Source organism: Rhinopithecus roxellana, chromosome 17 (assembly GCF_007565055.1).
Source record: "Rhinopithecus roxellana isolate Shanxi Qingling chromosome 17, ASM756505v1, whole genome shotgun sequence".
Lineage (NCBI taxonomy): Eukaryota > Metazoa > Chordata > Mammalia > Primates > Cercopithecidae > Rhinopithecus > Rhinopithecus roxellana.
In genome coordinates, this window is record NC_044565.1 from 26601003 (window position 1) to 26621500 (window position 20498).

The window sequence follows — 20498 nt, forward strand, 5'->3', positions numbered from 1 at the left end:
AGGGCGGAATTAAGTTAGTAGGTGATGCGGACCGAGCAAAGACCCTCCGTGCTCAAAGAAGCACGACCGAAATGCGGTGATAACTCTCTTTAATAACCACCCCTCACTAGCGAGCGCCCGAAGCCCAGCCTCAGGTCCTTCTAGCCGCACCGACTCGGTGGTAACGAACCATAGAGTAGCGGAAGTGGTCCGTTCTCTTCCTCTCCCGGCCCAATCTTCTGGGTATTTCTACTGCGCGAGGCATTGTGGGTTGCTGGGCGGCCGGGTCTCGGAGAAGAGGGGACAGTGGCGGGCTGCTGAATAAGCTTCCAAAATGATGGTGAGTGGCGTCTCGCGCATCCGTCGCCATCAGCTGCTATGGCCGGCCCCACTCGGCCGGAGCTTGCTCTGTAGGATCCTCTTTTACTTGACGCCTCTGTTCTCTCCCAGGTCCCCAGCTTATGGGCCACCCCGGGCCCCCGCGGCCTGGCTCGGCCCGAGCACGGCGCTGGAGCCGTTGGCGAGGGCTGCGTGGGGCTTTAGGGGAGTCTCTGGGCGGGCCGGTTGGGGACTACAAGTCCCAGGGTGCTTCGGGCCCGCGAACCCACGTCGGGGACCTCTTTTTGAGCCCCGCATGACCGGGACTTGCGTGAAACGAGTGCAGGTCGGCCGTGGTTACGCGGTCGGCGCTAGACTTGGAAGCCGGGGCTGCCCTGAGATTTGCAGTCTGTAAAGACGTGTGCTTCCTACAACTGGCAGAGGCACATTGGGGACCTCATTTGTGCCCGCCCAGGGACTCACTGTGGTCACTCGCTGACCCTCGCCGCAGTGTGCAGAGAAGCAGACGCCTTCCTTAGTACTTTTAATTCATTCACTCACTCGCTCAGTCATTAAATAAATGTGTCTTTAGTGCCTACTGAATGTACCAAGCCCTGGTGGTTGACAGGGGGTGCAGCCTCTTAGCCAGGAGAACGGGAAAGGCAGATGGAGACACTGTATCCCAGGCTCGGACTCCGGTGACATTAGAAAGACTTTTCTAGTTGGCTACCTGACTCTGGGTCTCGTTTTCTTAAAATGTGGGGCGAGGGAGTTGCTGTGAGTCCTGGAGCCACCTAAAGTGCTCCTTGTAGCCCTACTCCCCACACCTCTTTTCTCCCTCTCGGAGCTTCAGATGCTTCCCGTGGGTCCCAAGCCTCGATGGTATCTCCTGGGTTGTTGTTGAGTAGGTCCAGCTTCCGAGGTGGTGTTTGACCCTGACTGAGATACTGCTTTCTGTGCACTTTGCAGTTCATTTACTCATTTTGGCCTGTCCGACTCAATCTTCTGTTCTTTTCCTGCTTCCTGCAGCTTTTCCCTGTCCTGTTAGGGAGGCAGACTCCTTTTAGGTGTTCTACCAGATGCCCTGTGAATCCCGCTTGTACCCAACGTAGAAGGAAATTCGCATTTAACTGTACTTCCTCTTTCCTTTATGTCTCCAGCATTGCTCATTCTTGAAGTCTTCATCTTCTGTGCAGAGGCAGCATAGTATAGCAGTTTACAGTAAGGCCTCTGGAGCTACACTGCATGCCTAGGTTTGTAACTTAGCTCTGGCACTTACTAGCTGTGTGACTTTGAGCATGTTATTTAATTTCTGGTTCTCAGTTTGTCAGTGTGCCTAGCAGATGGTAAGTACTCAGCAATGTTAGCTCTTACTCGGCGAGGTGGTTGTTTGCTTCCTTTCATCTCTGTAATCAGTCCATCCCGCTGCCAAGCCTTCCATAAGAGCTTTGGTTCACAATCACACAGCTGGGGATCAGAACCGCCATTCTCTGCCGTGATAAAACTTCACCAATGGGCTCTGTCTAGGTCACCACGCTTGGGTTTTCCCTGAACTGACCCCTACTCTGTCAGATTGATTATTTCCCTGCTGTATTGGCTCTTAATATCTCCTCCCCATTTTTGGAACGTAAAACTTCTATCTCCAAGAGTCTTCCTGTCTTCAAATTGGCCCCTGATATTCTAGAATCCTTCTGTAATCGAAAGAGAGGTGAAAAGGTCCCCTGAAACCTCAGTCCTGTGATGTTGGTACAGCTTGTATAAAATGTACGTCCTTGCCTTTGTGGTGTTGAGCGCTGTGTGCCTTGGCATATACACACTTGTTGTTGTTTTGTAAACTATTAAGCTTAATAATGCTTAGTGAAAGTTTTAAAGTAGGATGAAGAGGAAGATCAGTAAGCGGAAATTCTAAAACCTTCCATGATACCTGTGGCAGATTACTGGAGTCGCTTTTGTTTCTTTCTTTCTTTTTTTTTCCCCCAGAGATGGAGTCTTGCTGTTGCCCAGGCTGGAGTGCAGTGGCATGATCTTGGCTCACTGCAACCTCCACTCCCAGGTTCAAGCAATTCTCCTGCCTCAGCCTCCCAAGTAGCTGGGATTACAGGCGTATGCCACCACGCCTGGCTAATTTTTGTGTTTTTAGGAGAGACTGGGTTTCACCATGTTGACCAAGCTGGTGTCAAACACCTGACCTTGTGATTCACCCACCTTGGCCTCCCAAAGTGCTGGGATTACAGGCGTGAGCCACCACACCCGACCTTGTTTCTTATTTATTAGAGGAATTAAAAAAAAAAAGGAGCAAGGTTGAAAGTAACTAAGGGACGGAAGCTGGACTTTCCATATAGTGCCTGTTGCTGGGAAACTGTTAGAAGAGAACCTATATCGTGCTTGGCTTGGTTTGACTCAATCCAGCTCTGCCACCTTTTCCACCCCATAGACGCTCTCTACCCAGCCTGCCATTTCTTCTGCGCCTACAAAGCATAGGGACCCTGGGGAATCTGTGGTTAGCTGTTTCCAAGCTCTTCTTGCATTGTACTTAAGAACTCTTAAGTAAATTTAGTGTTACTATACTGACAGTGCTTTTCTCCCCAAAAGTCAAGAAGCCAGTGCTGTTCAACACTTACAAGTAGCAGTTGGATTTTCAGCCCCAAAAGCTGCTGAATATTGCTTCATGCGTGACCAAATCTTGGCACTCTTCAAGTTAAGGTTATTCTGGTCCTTGTTTTTGGAAAGCTTATACTTAGATGGTGATACAAAAGTTGTGAGCAAGTGCAAGTGAAGAGAAAGTTACAGGATCCCCTGTTCACATGCCCCTGTTATTACTATAGAGAAAACTTCTTGGAAGAATTAGAGCCCTGAGGAATTGGTGGCCTGGTGGCAAGAAAGTGGTTTTGGTAGAAGATGGCAGTGACTGTTTTAGATGGGGGTACACTTTGCAGGTTGAGGTGAGAAAAAGTGTACACAAGCATTGGATAAGTTAAGCTGTTAAGGAGGTGAAAGAACCTGTTGAAGGTGATAGGAAAAGTGATTGAGACTCGTGTTAGTTTTTGATTTAAAGTGTAATACTCCACCTGTGGCAGGGGTGGACCAGAGAAGACTTGGGGCTGCCATAAGGAATGATTTAGCAAGACTGGCAGATGGTGGGGCCTTTCAGGACACAAATCTTTCCCTTACAGAAAGTGCCACGGACTGGGCCAGCTGAAGGGCCAGGAAGAATGCTGGCAGTATAGAGAAGCCATTTCTTGCCACCAGACCTGGGACACTCCAGCAAAAGGAAGGAATTTTCCCTTCAATTGATGCCTGACCCCAAATGTAGGGGTTTACATGACAAGCATTCTTTTTAAAATAAAAAATAAAATGAGTAATGTTTGATTATTTGACAAACATTTAAACAAAATTAATGAGGGCCTGGCATGGTGCCTCATGCCTGTAATCCTAGTGCTTTAGAAGGCTGAGGTGGGAGGGTTGTTTGAGGCCAGGAGTTGGAGACCAGCCTGGGCGACATTTTTTAAATACAAATTTAAAAAATTAGCCAGGTGTGGTACCACACGCGTCGAGGCCCAGCTCAGGAGGCTTGATCTTATAGTAAGCTATGATCTCACCACTGCACTCCAGCGTGGATGGTGGAGCAAGACCCTGTCTCTTAGAAATATTAAAAAAAAAAAAAAAAAAGAATAATATATTAAATTACTCCCACTGTCTTATTCCGTAGAGTTTATTGGTATCTTTCGTTTTCTTTTTGTAGAGACGGGGTCTTGCCCCATTCCCCAGGCTGATCTTGAACTCCATGAGCTCAAGTGATCCTCTTTTTTCTACAGTGGTTTTTGTTTTTATGTAAATCACAGTATGCCTTTCCTCTGCTGAAAGCTTCCCAGGGCTTTCCTTTTTAGGAATGTAATCTGAACTCCTCACCGTAGTGTGTGTACAAGTGGGTATGTGATCTGGTTCCTGCCTGCCTCTTCAGCTTTTTTCCAGTCTTCCTCTTGCTTACTACCCTCCAGCTGCACTGGCCAAAAGAGTTGAGCTTTTTAAGAAATTGACCAGTTAATAAGGAATCAGCCTCATGGGTGGCTAGACTGTCTTTGGCAGGAATTCCTCACTCCTCGTTGTTAGGCTGGGAAAACCCTGTGCTTTCCTGTGCCTTCCTTGCTCAGACATCTCACATACCTGTAAGGACTAGGCAATGGCTTTCAAACTTCATTGCATTCCACATTAAGAAATACTCTTTTTTTTTTTGATAGGGAGTCTGGCTCTGTCACCCAGGCTGGAGTGCAGTGGCGCCATCTCGGCTCACTGCAAGCTCCGCCTCCCAGTTTCATGCCATTCTTCTGCCTCAGCCTCCCGAGTAGCTGGGACTACAGGTGCCCACCACCACGCCTGGCTAATTTTTTGTATTTTTTGTAGAGACGGGGTTTCACCGTGTTAGCCAGGATGGTCTCGATCTCCTGACCTTGTGATCCGCCCGCCTTGGCCTCCCAGAATGCTAGGATTACAGGCGTGAGCCACCACGCCTGGCCAAGAAGTGCATTTTTAATCATAGCCTAGTAACAAATTTAAACACAATAAAAGTTTTGAAATAGTATTTATCCTACTACATTCTGTGTCACACACAAAATTAGCCAGAAACACTTGAGAAGACTGGATCTAGTTTGTGGGCTCATCTCTGAAGGCTCACGTTTGAATGCAGAGAGAAAGTACCCTCTGTGCTAATAAAGGTGGTCACTGGAGCAAATATATCTGAGCAGGCCCTTTAAAACAAGCAAGTATCCCTGTTTCTCAGAGTTTCTAAAGCAGATCTGCAAATGAAGCCCTTACAGGGATAGGGAATGTTCTGGAGACCAATGCAATATAGAAAGAGAGAAACTTCTTTGGGGTATCTGATTGGAAATTAGTCACACAGAAACTTTATTGAGCCAGCATGAGAGATGGAAACACTGCTATATGAATTAGATTTGCCATCATTTTTCAAAACAGGGCAAAGGTACTATTTGTTTCTCTGCCTGTTTCCCTACACTGCAGCTGAACATCACTGTTATATAAAGCTGACTGCCTAGGCATCTCCAGGACAACACCTCAAGCTCTTGGCATCTTGCATTTTGCATCAGTGCCCCATCTGCTTCCCTAAGATTGAGCTGTAACACAGACAAGTGGGTGTTTTGCTGCGGGATGAACACTTAGCAGGGTCTGCCTCTTCCTCGTGTGTTGTGACCTAATTCCTCCACACAGGGAGTAAGGTCAGAAGTTGAAAAGGCCTTGGTCATTCAGCTGGGCACTGGAGAACTCATGATTTGTTCTTTTTAGACGAGGTCAGTGCTTCTCAAACCATTTTCGTGTCTAGCATACCTGCAGGGTAGGCTAAATTGATAGTGTCTCTGGAGGTAGAGGCTGGTTGGGGAATGGATGTGGTAGACAGTTGGGCGAATGTGGTTTAAGAAGACCTCTAGATAATTCTGTTAAGGGAGAGATGGGAGCATTTTCCCCTTTCCCCTGCCAGTCTCATTATAATAGATGATTATTAAAAGCAGTTAATTTTTCTTTTCTAGCCCACACCAGTTATCCTATTGAAAGAGGGGACTGATAGCTCCCAAGGCATCCCCCAGCTTGTGAGTAACATCAGTGCCTGCCAGGTGATTGCTGAAGCTGTAAGAACCACCCTGGGTCCCCGTGGCATGGACAAGCTTATTGTGGATGGCAGAGGTAAGTCTACAGAGTTCCTCAGGCCTATGTGCAGAGAGGAGGCTCCTGGGGGGTGTTTGGGACTAGCATACGTTGGTCTCAGAAATCCCACTGTTTTTAAGATCATTGAAAGATGACTCACTCTGAAGCAGTTCCAATTCTTAATTGTCCTGACTGCTGAGCCCGTGTGGGAATATATGAGAGAACCTAGGTTCAAAAGCCTGTTGCCTCATAGGGAGACATGGCCTAGAAACATGAAATAGAACTATCTGGAGTTTCCTGTGGTCACTTCCATTGTTATCAAGACAAGAAAATTCCTGTTTATATCTTGGTATATTGATGTGTGAGGGTATCGACTGTGGTAAGAATATCTGAGTGGTTACTTTTATTTAAAAAATCTTTTTTGTATCCAGTTGACATGTATTAATTACTCTTCAAGGAAAATTGGGAGTCTGTGGTCTTCAAAAGCTTGTGATTTTAGACCCTTTGTGTACAGAGCGAATTCTGTATAGAAAGATCAGATAGGTATCCTTTCCCTTCAGCCCTGTCGTGATCCCTTCTGCCCCATCCCAGTAAAGTGTACATGGTCTCTAGGTCCAACTTGAAGACAGCATTTAAGAAAGGGGCTTTAAATTTTTGTTTGTTTCTTTTAAGGCAAAGCAACAATTTCTAATGATGGGGCCACAATTCTGAAACTTCTTGATGTTGTCCATCCTGCAGCAAAGACTTTGGTAGACATTGCCAAATCCCAAGATGCTGAGGTAGGAGAATAGTTGTGTGTTTAAATGGAGGTTGAAACACATGCTTGCTTGCTCCTTAGTTTTCCTCTATTAAATTTTTTAAAGATTTTATATAATTATAATTGTACAAGTAATACATGCTTATAAAAGTATTTAGAATTATTAGCATTTTAAAATTCATAGTATTTCATTACATGTAGCTTTTCATATCTGTTAATACATTGGTGAATGACAACAGTCTTTAGATATCAGTCTACTGCCTGAGACCTTAACAGGTTGTGTGCTGTCATTTGTTTGAGTTGCTAGGTTAAATAATTCCACCTCTCGTCGCTTATAAAATGGGGCTGTAAACTAAGGCTTCCAATCTGCCCCCCCCCCCCCTTTTTTTTTTAGGAGATAGGGTCTTACTATGTTGCCTGGGTTGGCCTTCAACTCCTGGGCTGAAGCCTCCTCTCACCTCAGCTTCCTTAGTCGTTGGAACTACTGGCATTTCCCACTACACCAGGCCTTTTTTTTTTTGAACTGATGATAAAATAGACATAAAATTTATTCTTATAACCATTTTTAAGTGTATAATTCATGGCATCAGCCAGTCTGTCTTTTAAAAATAAATTCTAACACTGGAGTATTAATAAATGTGTTGACAGATAGGTTTTGTATTTTAGAGTACTGCAAAATATATATACTACAGGTATGTCCTGAAATTATATTAAAAGGTTTATTAGGACCCACTAGCCTATAAAATAGGTATAGCATATTTAAAATTAAAGTGAGAAGAGTCTGGATTTGATTTGTTTTTGTCTTCAATGAGGGAATAATGCCTTTTGGTCCAGAAATCTGGCCACTTAAACCTTTTCTGTAGTAACCTTTTTTTTTTTTTTTTTGCCCTGTGAGAATTTCTTACCTTACACAGTGAACATACATGAAGTTGAAAATAAATTTCTGGGCTGAGTATGGTGGCTCATGCTTGTAGCTCATCACTTTAGGAGGCCAAGGTGGGAGGATTGCTTCAATCCAGGAGTTTGAGATCAGCCTGGGCAATACAGCACGACCCCATCTCTACCGAAATTAATCTCTTCCAGTTTTAAGTTGATCCGATATTCTTGAAAGCTCTTTTTTTCACCCTCATTAAGTAGGGTTTAGATCCCATCACAGAAAAGCACCATCTAAAAAAGATTAGCAGACTAGTAATCTGCTTATTCCCAGTTTTGTTTTGTTTTTTTTCTTTTGAGAGGGGGTTTCATTCTTGTTGCCCAGGCTGGATTGCAGTGGTGTGATCTCGGCTCACGGCAACCTCTGCCTCCTTGATTCAAGCAATTCTCCTGCCTCAGCCTCCCGAGTAGCTGGGATTACAGGCACCTGCCACCACGCCCAGGTAATTTTTGTATTTTTAGTAGAGACGGGGTTTCACCATGTTGGCCAGGTTGGTCTTGAACTCCTGACCTCAGGTGATCCGCCTGCCTCGGCCTCCCAAAGTGCTGGGATTACAGGTGTGAGCCACTGTGCCCAACCACCTTTTGCTTCTTAAACAATGTTTGTCTCATGCTTCTTGGTACCATGATTTTTGTAAGTACTGTATTATAATACGCGTGACAATGACTGTCTTATCACAATGCCTTGTACGTAACATAAGTTCTCACTTAATTCATGTGTGTAATTTTATACCCTGAGAACATCTGATTGTCCACATCAGCCCTCTTTAGAGAATGGGACTGTCTGGGGAATTAATTTTGTAGCCCAGGACTATTTGACATGATGGATATCTAACTACCATTACCTTCTTTCTACTTGTTGCAAAAACCTGTGCTTCCAGAAAAAAGCTTGACATCCATTTAAAGAATACTCAGTTTAAATGGGTAGTGTGCCTAAAAATGGAGTTTCAGGGCTTTATTCCCTGAATATCAGAAAACGTGTATTTCCTGTCATCTTCCAGGTGGGTGATGGCACCACCTCAGTGACCTTGCTGGCTGCAGAGTTTCTGAAGCAGGTGAAACCCTATGTGGAGGAAGGTTTACACCCCCAGATCATCATTCGAGCTTTCCGCACAGCCACCCAGCTGGTATGGGCAGTACTGATTAACCTTGCCTTGGGTCTGGGCACCTTCACATTTCTCTTAGGAAGGGGAATTTCTTTCCAGGAGTGTGGAGGGACTGGGGAACAGGGTACTTTGGGCATTTTCTGACATCTCCCTAGTAATCTCAGTTCTACTATTCTGTAGCCATTTGATGAGGTGTATTACTTTATCTTTTTAAGGCTCAGGTTAGGGTCAGCCTGGTAGACTATGATGTAGACATAGTCTTTTAGTAAGGACTAGTTTTTATCAAGTACCTCATGATGTATATTGAGACCTAGCTATTTGCCCTCTAACCTTCATTTGTGATCTGGGGCAAGTCATTTAATCTTTCTAGGCCTTACTTTCTCTCTTTGCTATCTCTAATTTGAGTAGTGACATTAAAATGAAATAATATATGAGGAGTACTTTGGAAAAGATAGTTTATATATTTGTATGCATATTTTATATATAACTAATATATAAAGTGGTAGAAGTTTTCATAGGTGTTTTTAGTAAACCAGGAGGTTTGGCTTAATCTCGTGTCACAGCTGTTTCCACTCATTTGTTTTAGTGTGTTACCTACAGACCCAGAACAAAATCTTGGAAGCACCCTGATTCTTCAGAACTGTATACTCACTCTGCATTTCTGACTTTTGGAATTTTCTGAACTATAGAGTTTTACGTTTTTCTGAGCAGTTACAAGACCTAGAAGTGTTGTTTCAGCTGTAAAGTAGAAATGCTTAGGATTTGGGAGTAAACAGACTCGGGACTAGTGAGAGATTGGGGTCCATTTCAGCAGTTTGTCTTTAGCATGAGAAACTCATTCAACTTCTGTTCTTGGCAGGCAGTTAACAAGATCAAAGAGATTGCTGTGACCGTGAAGAAGGCAGATAAAGTGTAAGTCTGTAGTGGACTTTTTTTTTTTTTAAGAGACGTAGCCTTGCTATATTGCCCAGGCTGGTCTGGAACTGTTGGGCTCAAGTGATCTCCCAACTCCGCCTCCCAAAGTGCTGGGATTACAGGTGCGAGTCACCTCGGCAGGCCTTTGTCAGAACCTTGACTGACTTCCTGTGGCCAAATTGGATACAGAAGCATGCTGCAGTCTCTCTGTGTGCCTGGGGCTGTTTGGCTCATGCCAGACCCTTGGCTGTGTCCCAGGCCACAGAGCACAAAAGAAGCTGTCAACTGTAGTTTAAAAGCTGCCACATATGAGATCTTTGACTGCAGTCACCGTCTGTCACTGATAATCTGCCCTAAAGATACAGAAGGTGAAGTTGGAGAGGGCTGAGTTTAGAGACTGGAAGGGAACTGCCTCCACGTGGTAATAGAATCAGATGAGAGGGATTTGGTTTTCAAGACCTGATGCAGATTCTGAGATTCTGCCCTTGTGTCCCAGGGAGCAGAGGAAGCTGCTGGAAAAGTGTGCCATGACCGCTCTGAGCTCCAAGCTGATCTCCCAGCAGAAAGCTTTCTTTGCTAAGATGGTGGTGGATGCAGTGATGATGCTCGATGATTTGCTGCAGCTTAAAATGATTGGAATCAAGAAGGTACAGGGTGGAGCCCTTGAGGTAAGCCTGCTGTGGCCTTCCTCTAAGACAGCTCTTGCTTTCATATTGACTCTTCAGACAGCTTCCTATGGCAGAAGGGTACTCATTACAGGAGTAAAGAGAATGCATGTTAGGCAGGAAGTCAGACTTATATTGTACTTCCCATACTGCCATTAGAGGCTGTGACTAGATAAACTTGGTAACCTCTGTGGATATTATTTGTCAGCAGAATAGAAAAATTGGACTGGATGATTTTCAGAATCTCAGGTTCTCTGTGTCAGTGGGTGGTTGGGGGGTTGTAGGACTATCTCAAATAAATTATCAGTGACCTCCCAATTAATGCATCTGAGAGGGATTTTTCAGTTCAGTGGTTTACTCCTAAGTGATACCGTTAAGCTCGCCCTTCTTTCATTCAATTATCTTGAATAGGTGATACATATTTCAGACTGTGAAGGGGCCTAAAGTTAGAATTGTTTCATGCACTACCCCTGCCCCATATACCGCCACTATTAGTTTGTGTGTATCCTTGCAGAGTTACTTTGTGCATATATGAGCTTGTATGTAAATACTGTTTTTTAAAGACAAAAGATTGCTTATATAGTGTTCTGTAGCTTGCTTTTGTCCATTTAACAGCATACTCTAGAAACTGATCCATATTAGCATGTGTAGCTCTTAACTCAGCATCCTCCAGTAGAGCTTTCTGTAGGGTGGTGGGACTGTTACATATCTGCACTGTCCAATATGATAGCCCTATCCACACTTGGCTGCTGAGCACCTGAAATGCAACTAATGTAACTGAGGAACTGAATCTTAATTTTATTTCAATTTAAATGGCAACACGTAGCTAGTGGCTACTGTCTTGGACAGCAGAACTCCTTTTTAACACAGCAGTGTCTGTCTGGAAACATCCTTGGTATCTCCATGCTACTTTTGGCCTTTGCAGTCTCTGGCCTCCTGTACTTATTTCTCGTCGTCAGTGACCTCAACTGAAGCGATTTGGGTAGAGGAGGACCAGCTTGAAAGATAGCCTGGCCCTTCTCTTTAAATTTTACCCTCCCAAATTGCATTCCCACTTTGCCATTTCCCCTCCTATTGTGGCACATGTCAGACCAGTGGGCTGAGATTCTCTGCGTATAATAAAGCCGTGAGGAACCTGGAAGTCATCTGAGCCATTTCCCTGTCTTCATCATGGCTTGCCGACTTTGTCTTTACTCACTGCTTTAGTAGCAATTTTTCATCTTCTTTTGGGCCTTCCTACTTACATAAATGCTTGAGATTAGATTGGCATCCACTAAACTAGAAATTAGTACTAATAATCTTACCTGGCAAGAAAGCCAGGGACTCTAAGCCACACTTGTGTTTTTCCCAGACTGTCCTACATTCGTTAAATACATACAAACCTGACCCAGAATTCAATAAATAGTGGTAGTGATTATTTACTTGTTACCAGGGTTAACTGAGAATTTCCTGATCCATATCTTTAGTCCTCACCTCTCCTCTGAGCTTCATGCTCTTGTATCTAACTGCTATTAAACGCTTTATTTTGTCCTCCAGTCCTGTGATAGCATTTTCTGTATTTCCTGTCATAGTTGGTGTCACCACCGTTTATTTAAACTAGAAATCTGGGATCATCCTTGAAAACCCTTCTGACTCCAACCTGTCAATTACCATTGTTCAATTTTCCTCGTGATTTCCTAATTATATCTTGAGTCTCTCTTTTACTCTTTCCTGGGACCATTGCCACCCCTCTTCCAGTCTTGGATCCCCTAAATCCATTGTACTTACTTACTGTTTGCAAGGTGAAGTCTCCTACTTTATTCCTCTGTGTAAAGCCTTCTGACGTCTGCATTCCCTATACAAAGCCAGGCATTAACAGAGCCTGTAAGACCCTTCTAAACTGGCCCCTGCCTGCTTCTCCTCTCTCTTCCTTACTGCCTGGTTCTTTAAATTCTAGCAACTTCAAATGGCTTTTCTTTTTTTTTTTTTTTTTTTTGGATTCCATCTGATTTATTATTTGGGGTTTTCATGAAGAAATTTACAAATATGACAGGTCTGCAAATGACAGATTTTTTTTTCTTTTATTTATTTATTTATTTATTTTATTATACTTTAAGTTCTAGGGTACATGTGCATAACGTGTAGGTTTGTTACATATGTATACTTATGCCATGTTGGTGTGCTGCACCCATCAACTCGTCAGCACCCATCAATTCATCATTTATATCATGTATAACTCCCCACTGCAATCCCTCCCTCCTCCCCCCTCCCCATGATAGGCCCCAGTGTGTGATGTTCCCCTTCCCGAGTCCAAGTAATCTCATTGTTCAGTTCCCACCTATGAGGGAGAACATGTGGTGTTTGGTTTTCTGTTCTTGTGATAGTTTGCTAAGAATGATGGTTTCCAGCTGCGTCCATGTCCCTACAAAGGACGCAAACTCATCCTTTTTTATGGCTGCATAGTATTCCATGGTGTATATGTGCCACATTTTCTTAATCCAGTCTGTCACAGATGGACATTTGCGTTGATTCCAAGTCTTTGCTATTGTGAATAGTGCTGCAATAAACATACGTGTGCATGTGTCTTTGTAGTAGAATAACTTATAATCCTTTGGGTATATACCCAGTAGTGGGATGGCTGGGTCATATGGTACATTTAGTTCTAGATCCTTGAGGAATTGCCATACTGTTTTCCATAATGGTTGAACTAGTTTACAGTCCCACCAACAGTGTAAAAGTGTTCCTATTTCTCCACATCCTCTCCAACACCTGTTGTTTCCTGACTTCTTAATGATTGCCATTCTAACTGGTGTGAGATGGTATCTCATTGTGGTTTTGATTTGCATTTCTCTGATGGTGAGTGATGATGAGCATTTTTTCATGTGTCTGTTGGCTGTATGAATGTCTTCTTTTGAGAAATGTCTGTTCATATCCTTTCCCCACTTTTTGATGGGGTTGTTTTTTTCTTGTATATTTGTTCGAGTTCTTTGTAGATTCTGGATATTAGCCCTTTGTCAGATGAGTAGGTTTCAAAAATTTTCTCCCATTCTGTAGGTTGCCTGTTCACTCTGATGGTAGTTTCTTTTGCTGTGCAGAAGCTCTTTAGTTTAATTAGATCCCATTTGTCAATTTTGGCTTTTGCTGCCGTTGCTTTTGGTGTTTTAGACACGAAGTCCTTGCTCATGCCTATGTCCTGAATGGTACTACCTAGATTTTCTTCTAGGGTTTTTATGGTATTAGGTCTAACATTTAAGTCTCTAATCCATCTTGAATTAATCTTCATATAAGGGGTAAGGAAAGGATCCAGTTTCAGCTTTCTACTTATGGCTAGCCAATTTTCCCAGCACCATTTATTAAATAGGGAATCCTTTCCCCATTTCTTGTTTCTCTCAGGTTTGTCAAAGATCAGATGGCTGTAGATGTGTGGTATTATTTCTGAGGACTCTGTTCTGTTCCATTGGTCTATATCCCTGTTTTGGTACCAGTACCATGCTGTTTTGGTTACTGTAGCCTTGTAGTATAGTTTGAAGTCAGGTAGCGTGACGCCTCCAGCTTTGTCCTTTTGACTTAGGATTGTCTTGGCAATGCGGGCTCTTTTTTGGTTCCATATGAACTTTAAAGCAGGTTTTTCCAATTCTGTGAAGAAAGTCATTGGTAGCTTGATGGGGATGGCATTGAATCTATAAATAACCTTGGTCAGTATGGCCTCAAATGGCTTTTCATTCCCTGATTCCACAACACTGCCTCCCACCTCTTAGGAGCACTCGTTTTTTCCTTTTTTCTGTTTAACTAATATCTGCTTATCCATCATTCAGCTCAGGCATCACTCCCTTTAGGAAGCTGTGGATTTGAATGATGTAGGAATTGGGGACAGATACTCTTCACCCATGGGTTACAGTATTATAGATTAGAATTGTAGAAGAGCACTGGCAGAGAACCTAAAGGTTATTGAACTGAATACCCTTTTTTATGGTGTTGGAAATGACTTGGTCATTTAGTAAGGAAGAGATCTGACGTTGAAACCTAAGTCTCATGGTAGTGCTGAGTCAGCCCTGAGTGCAGTGTGCTTTCTATTATGCCCTGCTGTTAAATCCAACCTACAGAGAAGCTCTGTTGTGGAACAAGTGGTAGAAGATCCTAAGTTGAGGGATTGAGGTCTGAGGACCTGCAGTGATAGCTTAGAAATTACACGGGGGATTTCTGATTCTTATGACATTTTGGCTTCATCTTCTGGAGGGAGGAAGCGTCAAGGCTGTAGTATCCATGCTATTGGGGGTATGCGGGTGGAGGGTGCAGTGCAAGTTACGGGTACATGGAGGTGTGCAGGAGGAGACTTGAGATTTGGGAGTTGGGGTATAGAAGGGGGTAGCATTGCACAACTTTTGCCTTCTTTGTAAACACCTGGCTTCTCTTCTGGCATGCTTTATGGAAGTTTGTACAGCATTCTCCATTGGCCAGTGCTGCAGAGGTCAGTCTTAGAGGACAGCCCAGTAGGCCTTTACCATGCTTTGCCTCTGCTAACCAGATGATTTTCCTTAATGCTAAAGGGATAACTGAAATAATATGTTGTGTTATTTAAAAAAAAAAAAAAAAGGATTTGTCTCCGATTTTATGATAACAGAAAGGCTGTGTTACAACAGTGAAATAAAGACATCATTAGCTCAGGTTCACAGGAATGGATAAGCACTAACCAGCAAACAACTAACTTGATTTTATTTCATGCTAGTACCAAAACGTTAAATTGTTTGTTTTTTTAAAACAGGATTCTCAGCTGGTAGCTGGTGTTGCATTCAAGAAGACTTTCTCTTATGCTGGGTTTGAAATGCAACCCAAAAAGTATCACAATCCTAAGATTGCCCTTTTGAATGTCGAGCTCGAGTTGAAAGCTGAGAAAGACAATGCTGAGATAAGAGTCCACACAGTTGAGGTAGGTGGGTTCACCAGTTGGTGGGGGCATAGAAATGGGCAGCTTTCTGAGCCAGAGCCCTGGGTCTTCATGGCTGTTGTGGGCCCCTTTCTCTTCCTGCCCCCCCCCCCCGAATATTGATATCTAAGTACTAGGCCCCCTTCTTTCCATACTCTGTATTCTCCCTGAGTGACCTTGACCTGAGGAAATTTGGATAGGGCAGACCTGTTGAAATATGCTCTGGTCCTGGGGAAGGGGTTGGCAGGGCCTTTCCAGCTACATAGCCTGCCCAGTATTTTGGTTCCTCTTGTTGGTGCAGGTGTGAGTTCCTCCACTTCTAGACTAGACCTAGTGCTGCAGAGAAAGGTATGCTGTCATTGTTGATGTTACCCAGGCTACCTCTGGAGGTAGCCGTGTCACCCACCTTTGAGCAGTTCTTGGGGAAGGGGCCTTTTTTTTTTCCTTCAAGATGGAATCTCACTCTGTCGCCCAGGCTGGAGTGCAGTGGTGCAATCTTGGCTCATTGCAACCTCTGCCTGCTGGGTTCAAGCAATTCCCCTGTCTCAGCCTCCTGAGTAGCTGGGATTACAGGTATGTGCCACCACGCCCAGCTAATTTTTTTTGTATTTTTAGTAGAGACAGGGTTTCACCATGTTGGCCAGGCTGGTCTTGAACTCCTAACCTCAGGTGATCCACCTGCCTTGTCCTCCCAAAGTGCTGTGATTACAGGCATGAGCCACTGTGCCCAGCCAAAGGGGTCTTATTGGGAACTCCCATGAATCCAGCGCCTCAGAAGAGGCTAGACCTCAGCCAGGTTAAATTATTTCTCACATCTTGACAGCACCAGCTTTGGTTCTCAGCCTTGGGGTTACTTTCTGTTTTTGTGTTGGGGAGTTTCAAGTGATTCGTAAGTCATCTTATGGGGTCCTTGTTTGCTTGGACTGAGGAGTGGCTATTCTGTTTATCTCTGTTAATTCCCAGATAAATCAGCATGTTTTATTTGGTGGGGGCGGATGGGTATATTTTACCTTACCATATATGTCAACCTTCACCCCAAAGCATTCTCATCCTTTTCTGGGTCTCTCCAGGATTATCAGGCAATTGTTGATGCTGAATGGAACATTCTCTATGACAAGTTAGAGAAGATCCATCATTCTGGAGCCAAAGTTGTCTTGTCCAAACTCCCCATTGGGGATGTGGCCACCCAGTACTTTGCTGACAGGGACATGTTCTGTGCTGGCCGAGTACCTGAGGAAGATCTGAAGAGGACAATGATGGTAACCAGATTTTCACAGGCTGCTTCTTGGCCTTTGTGGCCCTGAAGGGTTTTCACTGACCCCTGGTATAACAGATAGTGTACTGTCAGGTTGGCATGTGAATTGAGCCCTGTTTTTTTTTTAACTCTCTTTTTTTCCAGGAAGCACTCCATTTCCATGTGTGTGTGCCCAGTGGCACAAACTACTTTAGTCTAACCAAAACAAGTCCAGAAATCTAGTTTGTGAGAGAACCTAGCAGTAATGCTATGATTAGCTGGACAAACTCAAATATGGATTCTTCTAGCCAGATTTCTTCCCTTTCATGAGCATCCCACAAACGATACTTTTAGGTTTAAAGTACTCCTGAGTTCAATTGCTGGACCCAGTGCCACCCTAGTTTAGGGGAGGGAGTATAAGCTGAATCGAATGGGTCCTTATCTCCTTTTAACTTCTCCTGTTTGCCCTTGATGTGTTTTAGTTCTATTTTGGTTTTTTGCTCTTTCAGGGAGGGGGAAGGGTCACCTGGAAGTCAAGGGAAAGGGTGGGTAATGCAGAGGCTTGGGAATTGGCTTTGGGACGAGGTGGCAGGAAGCTGCCTGGCCTCGGGAACCTTCACTGCTAGATCTTGCCTTCCTTGCTCCCTAGGCGTGTGGAGGCTCAATCCAGACCAGTGTGAATGCTCTGTCAGCAGATGTGCTGGGTCGATGCCAGGTGTTTGAAGAGACCCAGATTGGAGGCGAGAGGTGAGCCGTGGGCCCAGGCCGAGCTCACAAACCCGCCTGGGTCTGGTCTTCTGCCATCTTTCGGCTGTGGTATACAGGTTTTACAGAGTCTCACCTTTGAGCCATAAAGAGCTCAGATAATATAAAGCACTACAGGAAGATCTAAAGCCTTGACTCCACAATCTTTTATGCCCTGGTGGTACAGCTGTAGACCTTTCCAAGAAAGTGTCTATAAGGTTGGGATTGGGTAACCTGAGTGAAGAATGTAAGAGCAGCTGCTGCGTGTTGGGAGGGCTGGCATTGAGGGCAACAGTAGGACGGTGGCAGACAAGAGTTCATGTGTGTACTATTTAATCCTGGGCATAGGTACAATTTTTTTACTGGCTGTCCCAAGGCCAAGACATGCACCTTCATCCTCCGTGGCGGTGCCGAGCAGTTTATGGAGGAGACAGAGCGGTCCCTGCATGATGCCATCATGATCGTCAGGAGGGCCATCAAGGTACGGGGCTGATGGCCTCCTGCCTGCACAGCCTACTCTCATCTCCCTAGCTGTTCAGACCTTGGATTTGTGTGGTGATTCCTTCTCTATATAACCTGCCCTTTCCTGGGTGGTGTGGTGAGCCCTGATTTGCCCCACAAATGGTAGAGAAACTGAGCCTCAGTTTCTCAAAAATAGGTCATCCTGCCTCGAAAGCTAAGACTTGTTTTTTTAGCCAGGTGTGGTAGCTCACACCTGTGATCCCAGCACTTCGGAAGGCCAAGGTGGGAGGGTTGCTTGAGGCCAAGAGTTTGACACCAGCCTGGGCAACATAGCGAGACCCTGTCTCTACAAAAAAAAAAAAAATTAGCCAGGAATGGTGGTATGTGCCTGTAGTCAGTCCCAGCTACTTAGGAGGCTGAGGTGGAAAGATCCCTTGAGCCCAGGAGTTGGTGGCCACAGTGAGCTATGATCACACCACAGCACTCCAGCCTGGGCAACAGAGCAAGCAGAAGAAACACTTGGTTTTGTTAGCAAACTGTGGAGCTAATGTAGTCAGATATTCCAGTAATTGTGCCAGTGTCCTTGAGCTGCAGGTGACCTTGAAAATAGAAACCATAAGGTTCAGCAGGTTGAAGTTGGGATGTTCTAGATAGGGGCTGTGTCTGGGCTTTTGGGGCTTGGGATGGAGGAAGGAATGAAGAACCACTCTTTCTGGGCTGAAGGGACCTACTGAGTGGCCCAGCATGGAAGTTTGGACCAGGGGCCTTCTTCCATTGTGAGGTCTGATCTCTGCAGAATGATTCAGTGGTGGCTGGTGGCGGGGCCATTGAGATGGAGCTCTCCAAGTACCTGCGGGATTACTCAAGGACTATTCCAGGAAAACAGCAGCTGTTGATTGGGGCGTATGCCAAGGCCTTGGAGATTATCCCACGCCAGCTGTGTGACAATGCTGGCTTTGATGCCACAAACATTCTCAACAAACTGCGGGCTCGGCATGCCCAGGTGGGTCCTTTCTCTCCCCAGGGTTCCGGGTTTGGGCGGGTGGGCTGGGTTCTGAATGTGAGCTGTGCTTACTCAAGCTGTGCACGCTTAGCCCAGGAGATAGGTTGCAACTCCACCCAGCCTGTCTGCCTGACCACCTGCCTCCTCAGAGGGCAGAAGGAAAGCCATGGTGCTAGCACTGGAGATCCAGGGTTTCTTCATTGCTTCTACCAAGAATATGATTGTGGCTGGGCGTGGTGGCTCATGCCTGTAATCCCAGCACTTTGGGAGGCTGAGGTGGGTGGATCATGAAGTCAGGAGTTCGAGACCAGCCTGGCCAACATAGTGAAACCCTGTCTCTACTAAAAATACAAAAAAATTAGCCAGGCGTGGTGGTGGGCACCTGTAATCCCAGCTACTTGGGAGGCTGAGGCAGGAGAATCGCTTGAAGCCAGCAGGCAGAGGTTGCAGTGAGCAGAGATCATGCCATTGCACTCCAGCCCGGGTGATAGTGCGAGACTCTGTCTCAAAAAAAAAAAAAAAAAAGAGTATGATGCTCCTCATGGTACCACAGGAGGAACTTTGCATCCACCTTCCTGGACGCACATGCTGACCACATGGAGTGGGCTTATCAGTGTGGTGAAGCTCTCCAGAGCTCTCCAAGTGTGACCCTGGGTTGGTTAGTTCAACCTCTCTGAGAGTTTAATGTCTCCGTTTGTTAAATAGATGTAGGTTTGTTAAGTGCTCAGCACCCAGTGAATGACCCTGCTTCTGGCTTGTATTAGGACTTTTGCTTAAAGTGACTTTATCTCTGTGTCTCACTTGCCTCATCTGTAAAATTGGGCTATTGGAAGCAATGAGATGAGAGATTGAATAATATTTTTGTCATTCTTGTTTATCTTGAGAACTCATTGTTTGATAGTTATATAGTCCTCAGGTGACCTGAGGATGGGGCTACCCCGAAACACAACAGCTTGCCTGGGAGAAGATCCCAGAGGTCTTGTGTGGTATGTCCAGGGTTAAAGGGAGGAGCTGGCGGGAGTAGGGGTGTTTCCAGGTTCCTGACATGCTGCCATAGGAAGATGCAGTATTCTTCAGCAAAATGCCACCAAGTTCAGAGAGTCTGTGGGTTCCTAGCAGTGTCCTTTGGAGCATCAGTTTACAAGAGGAAAGTTGAAAGCAGTTTCATATTACCTCCTTTCTTTTCCTACTCTTTCAGGGGGGCACGTGGTATGGGGTGGACATCAACAACGAGGACATTGCTGACAACTTTGAGGCCTTCGTGTGGGAGCCAGCTATGGTGCGGATCAATGCGTTGACAGCAGCCTCTGAGGCTGCGTGCCTGATCGTGTCTGTAGATGAAACCATCAAGAACCCCCGCTCAACTGTGGATGCTCCCCCAGCAGCAGGCCGGGGCCGTGGTCGTGGCCGCCCACACTGAGAGGCACCCCACCTGTCACATGACTGGCTGGCTGCTGGGTGCACCTACTCTCCTTGGCTTGGTTACTTCATTTTACAAGGAAGTGGTAGTAATTGGCCCACTTTCTTCTCGCTGGAGGCTATTTAAATAAAATGTAAGACTTCAGATAACTTTGTAAATTATTTTGGCACAGTACTCATCAATGTCTGGCTGTAGCTCAGAATTTTAGCTTTACATGCACTTGTCCAACAGGGAGACAAGAGCATTCTGGGGTCAGCTCCACTAGAGTGGCCCCTGTCTGGAAGTTTCACTATGTTTGCATTCTCCGTTCCAGAAGTGGCTGGACAACACACAGTTGCTTTCTTCTGGCATCATCTTATTTATCCCTGGCCTAGCCAGGCACTGCTCCCAGGGTTTCTCTGGTT

The 20498-nt window shown here is 45.1% G+C and overlaps 1 protein-coding gene across 2 annotated transcripts; it reads left to right on the forward strand.

Annotated features, from left to right (window-relative positions):
- The first annotated feature begins 175 nt into the window (after positions 1–175).
- CCT7 (chaperonin containing TCP1 subunit 7) lies at positions 176–20243 on the forward strand. Of its 2 annotated transcripts, XM_010361964.2 has the most exons (12): positions 176–319; positions 5838–5991; positions 6625–6731; positions 8644–8769; positions 9608–9660; positions 10160–10331; positions 15070–15234; positions 16302–16490; positions 17115–17212; positions 17558–17690; positions 18468–18674; positions 19873–20243. In XM_010361964.2, exons 1-12 carry the CDS (start codon positions 314–316, stop codon positions 20092–20094), a joined length of 1632 nt encoding a protein of 543 aa, XP_010360266.1. In that variant the 5' UTR covers positions 176–313; the 3' UTR covers positions 20095–20243. The 2 variants fall into 2 exon arrangements, with proteins under 2 accessions (XP_010360266.1, XP_010360267.1); XM_010361965.1 differs by lacking the exons at positions 176–319; positions 5838–5991; positions 6625–6731; positions 9608–9660 and having other exon boundaries at positions 8708–8769; positions 19873–20240.
- Positions 20244–20498: the final 255 nt, after the last annotated feature.

Coding starts and splice junctions, on each gene's coding strand:
- CCT7 (XM_010361964.2), top strand. Junction 5,992..6,624: donor GCTTATTGTGGATGGCAGAG/GTAAGTCTACAG, acceptor GTTTCTTTTAAG/GCAAAGCAACAATTTCTAAT. Junction 16,491..17,114: donor ATCTGAAGAGGACAATGATG/GTAACCAGATTT, acceptor CTTGCTCCCTAG/GCGTGTGGAGGCTCAATCCA.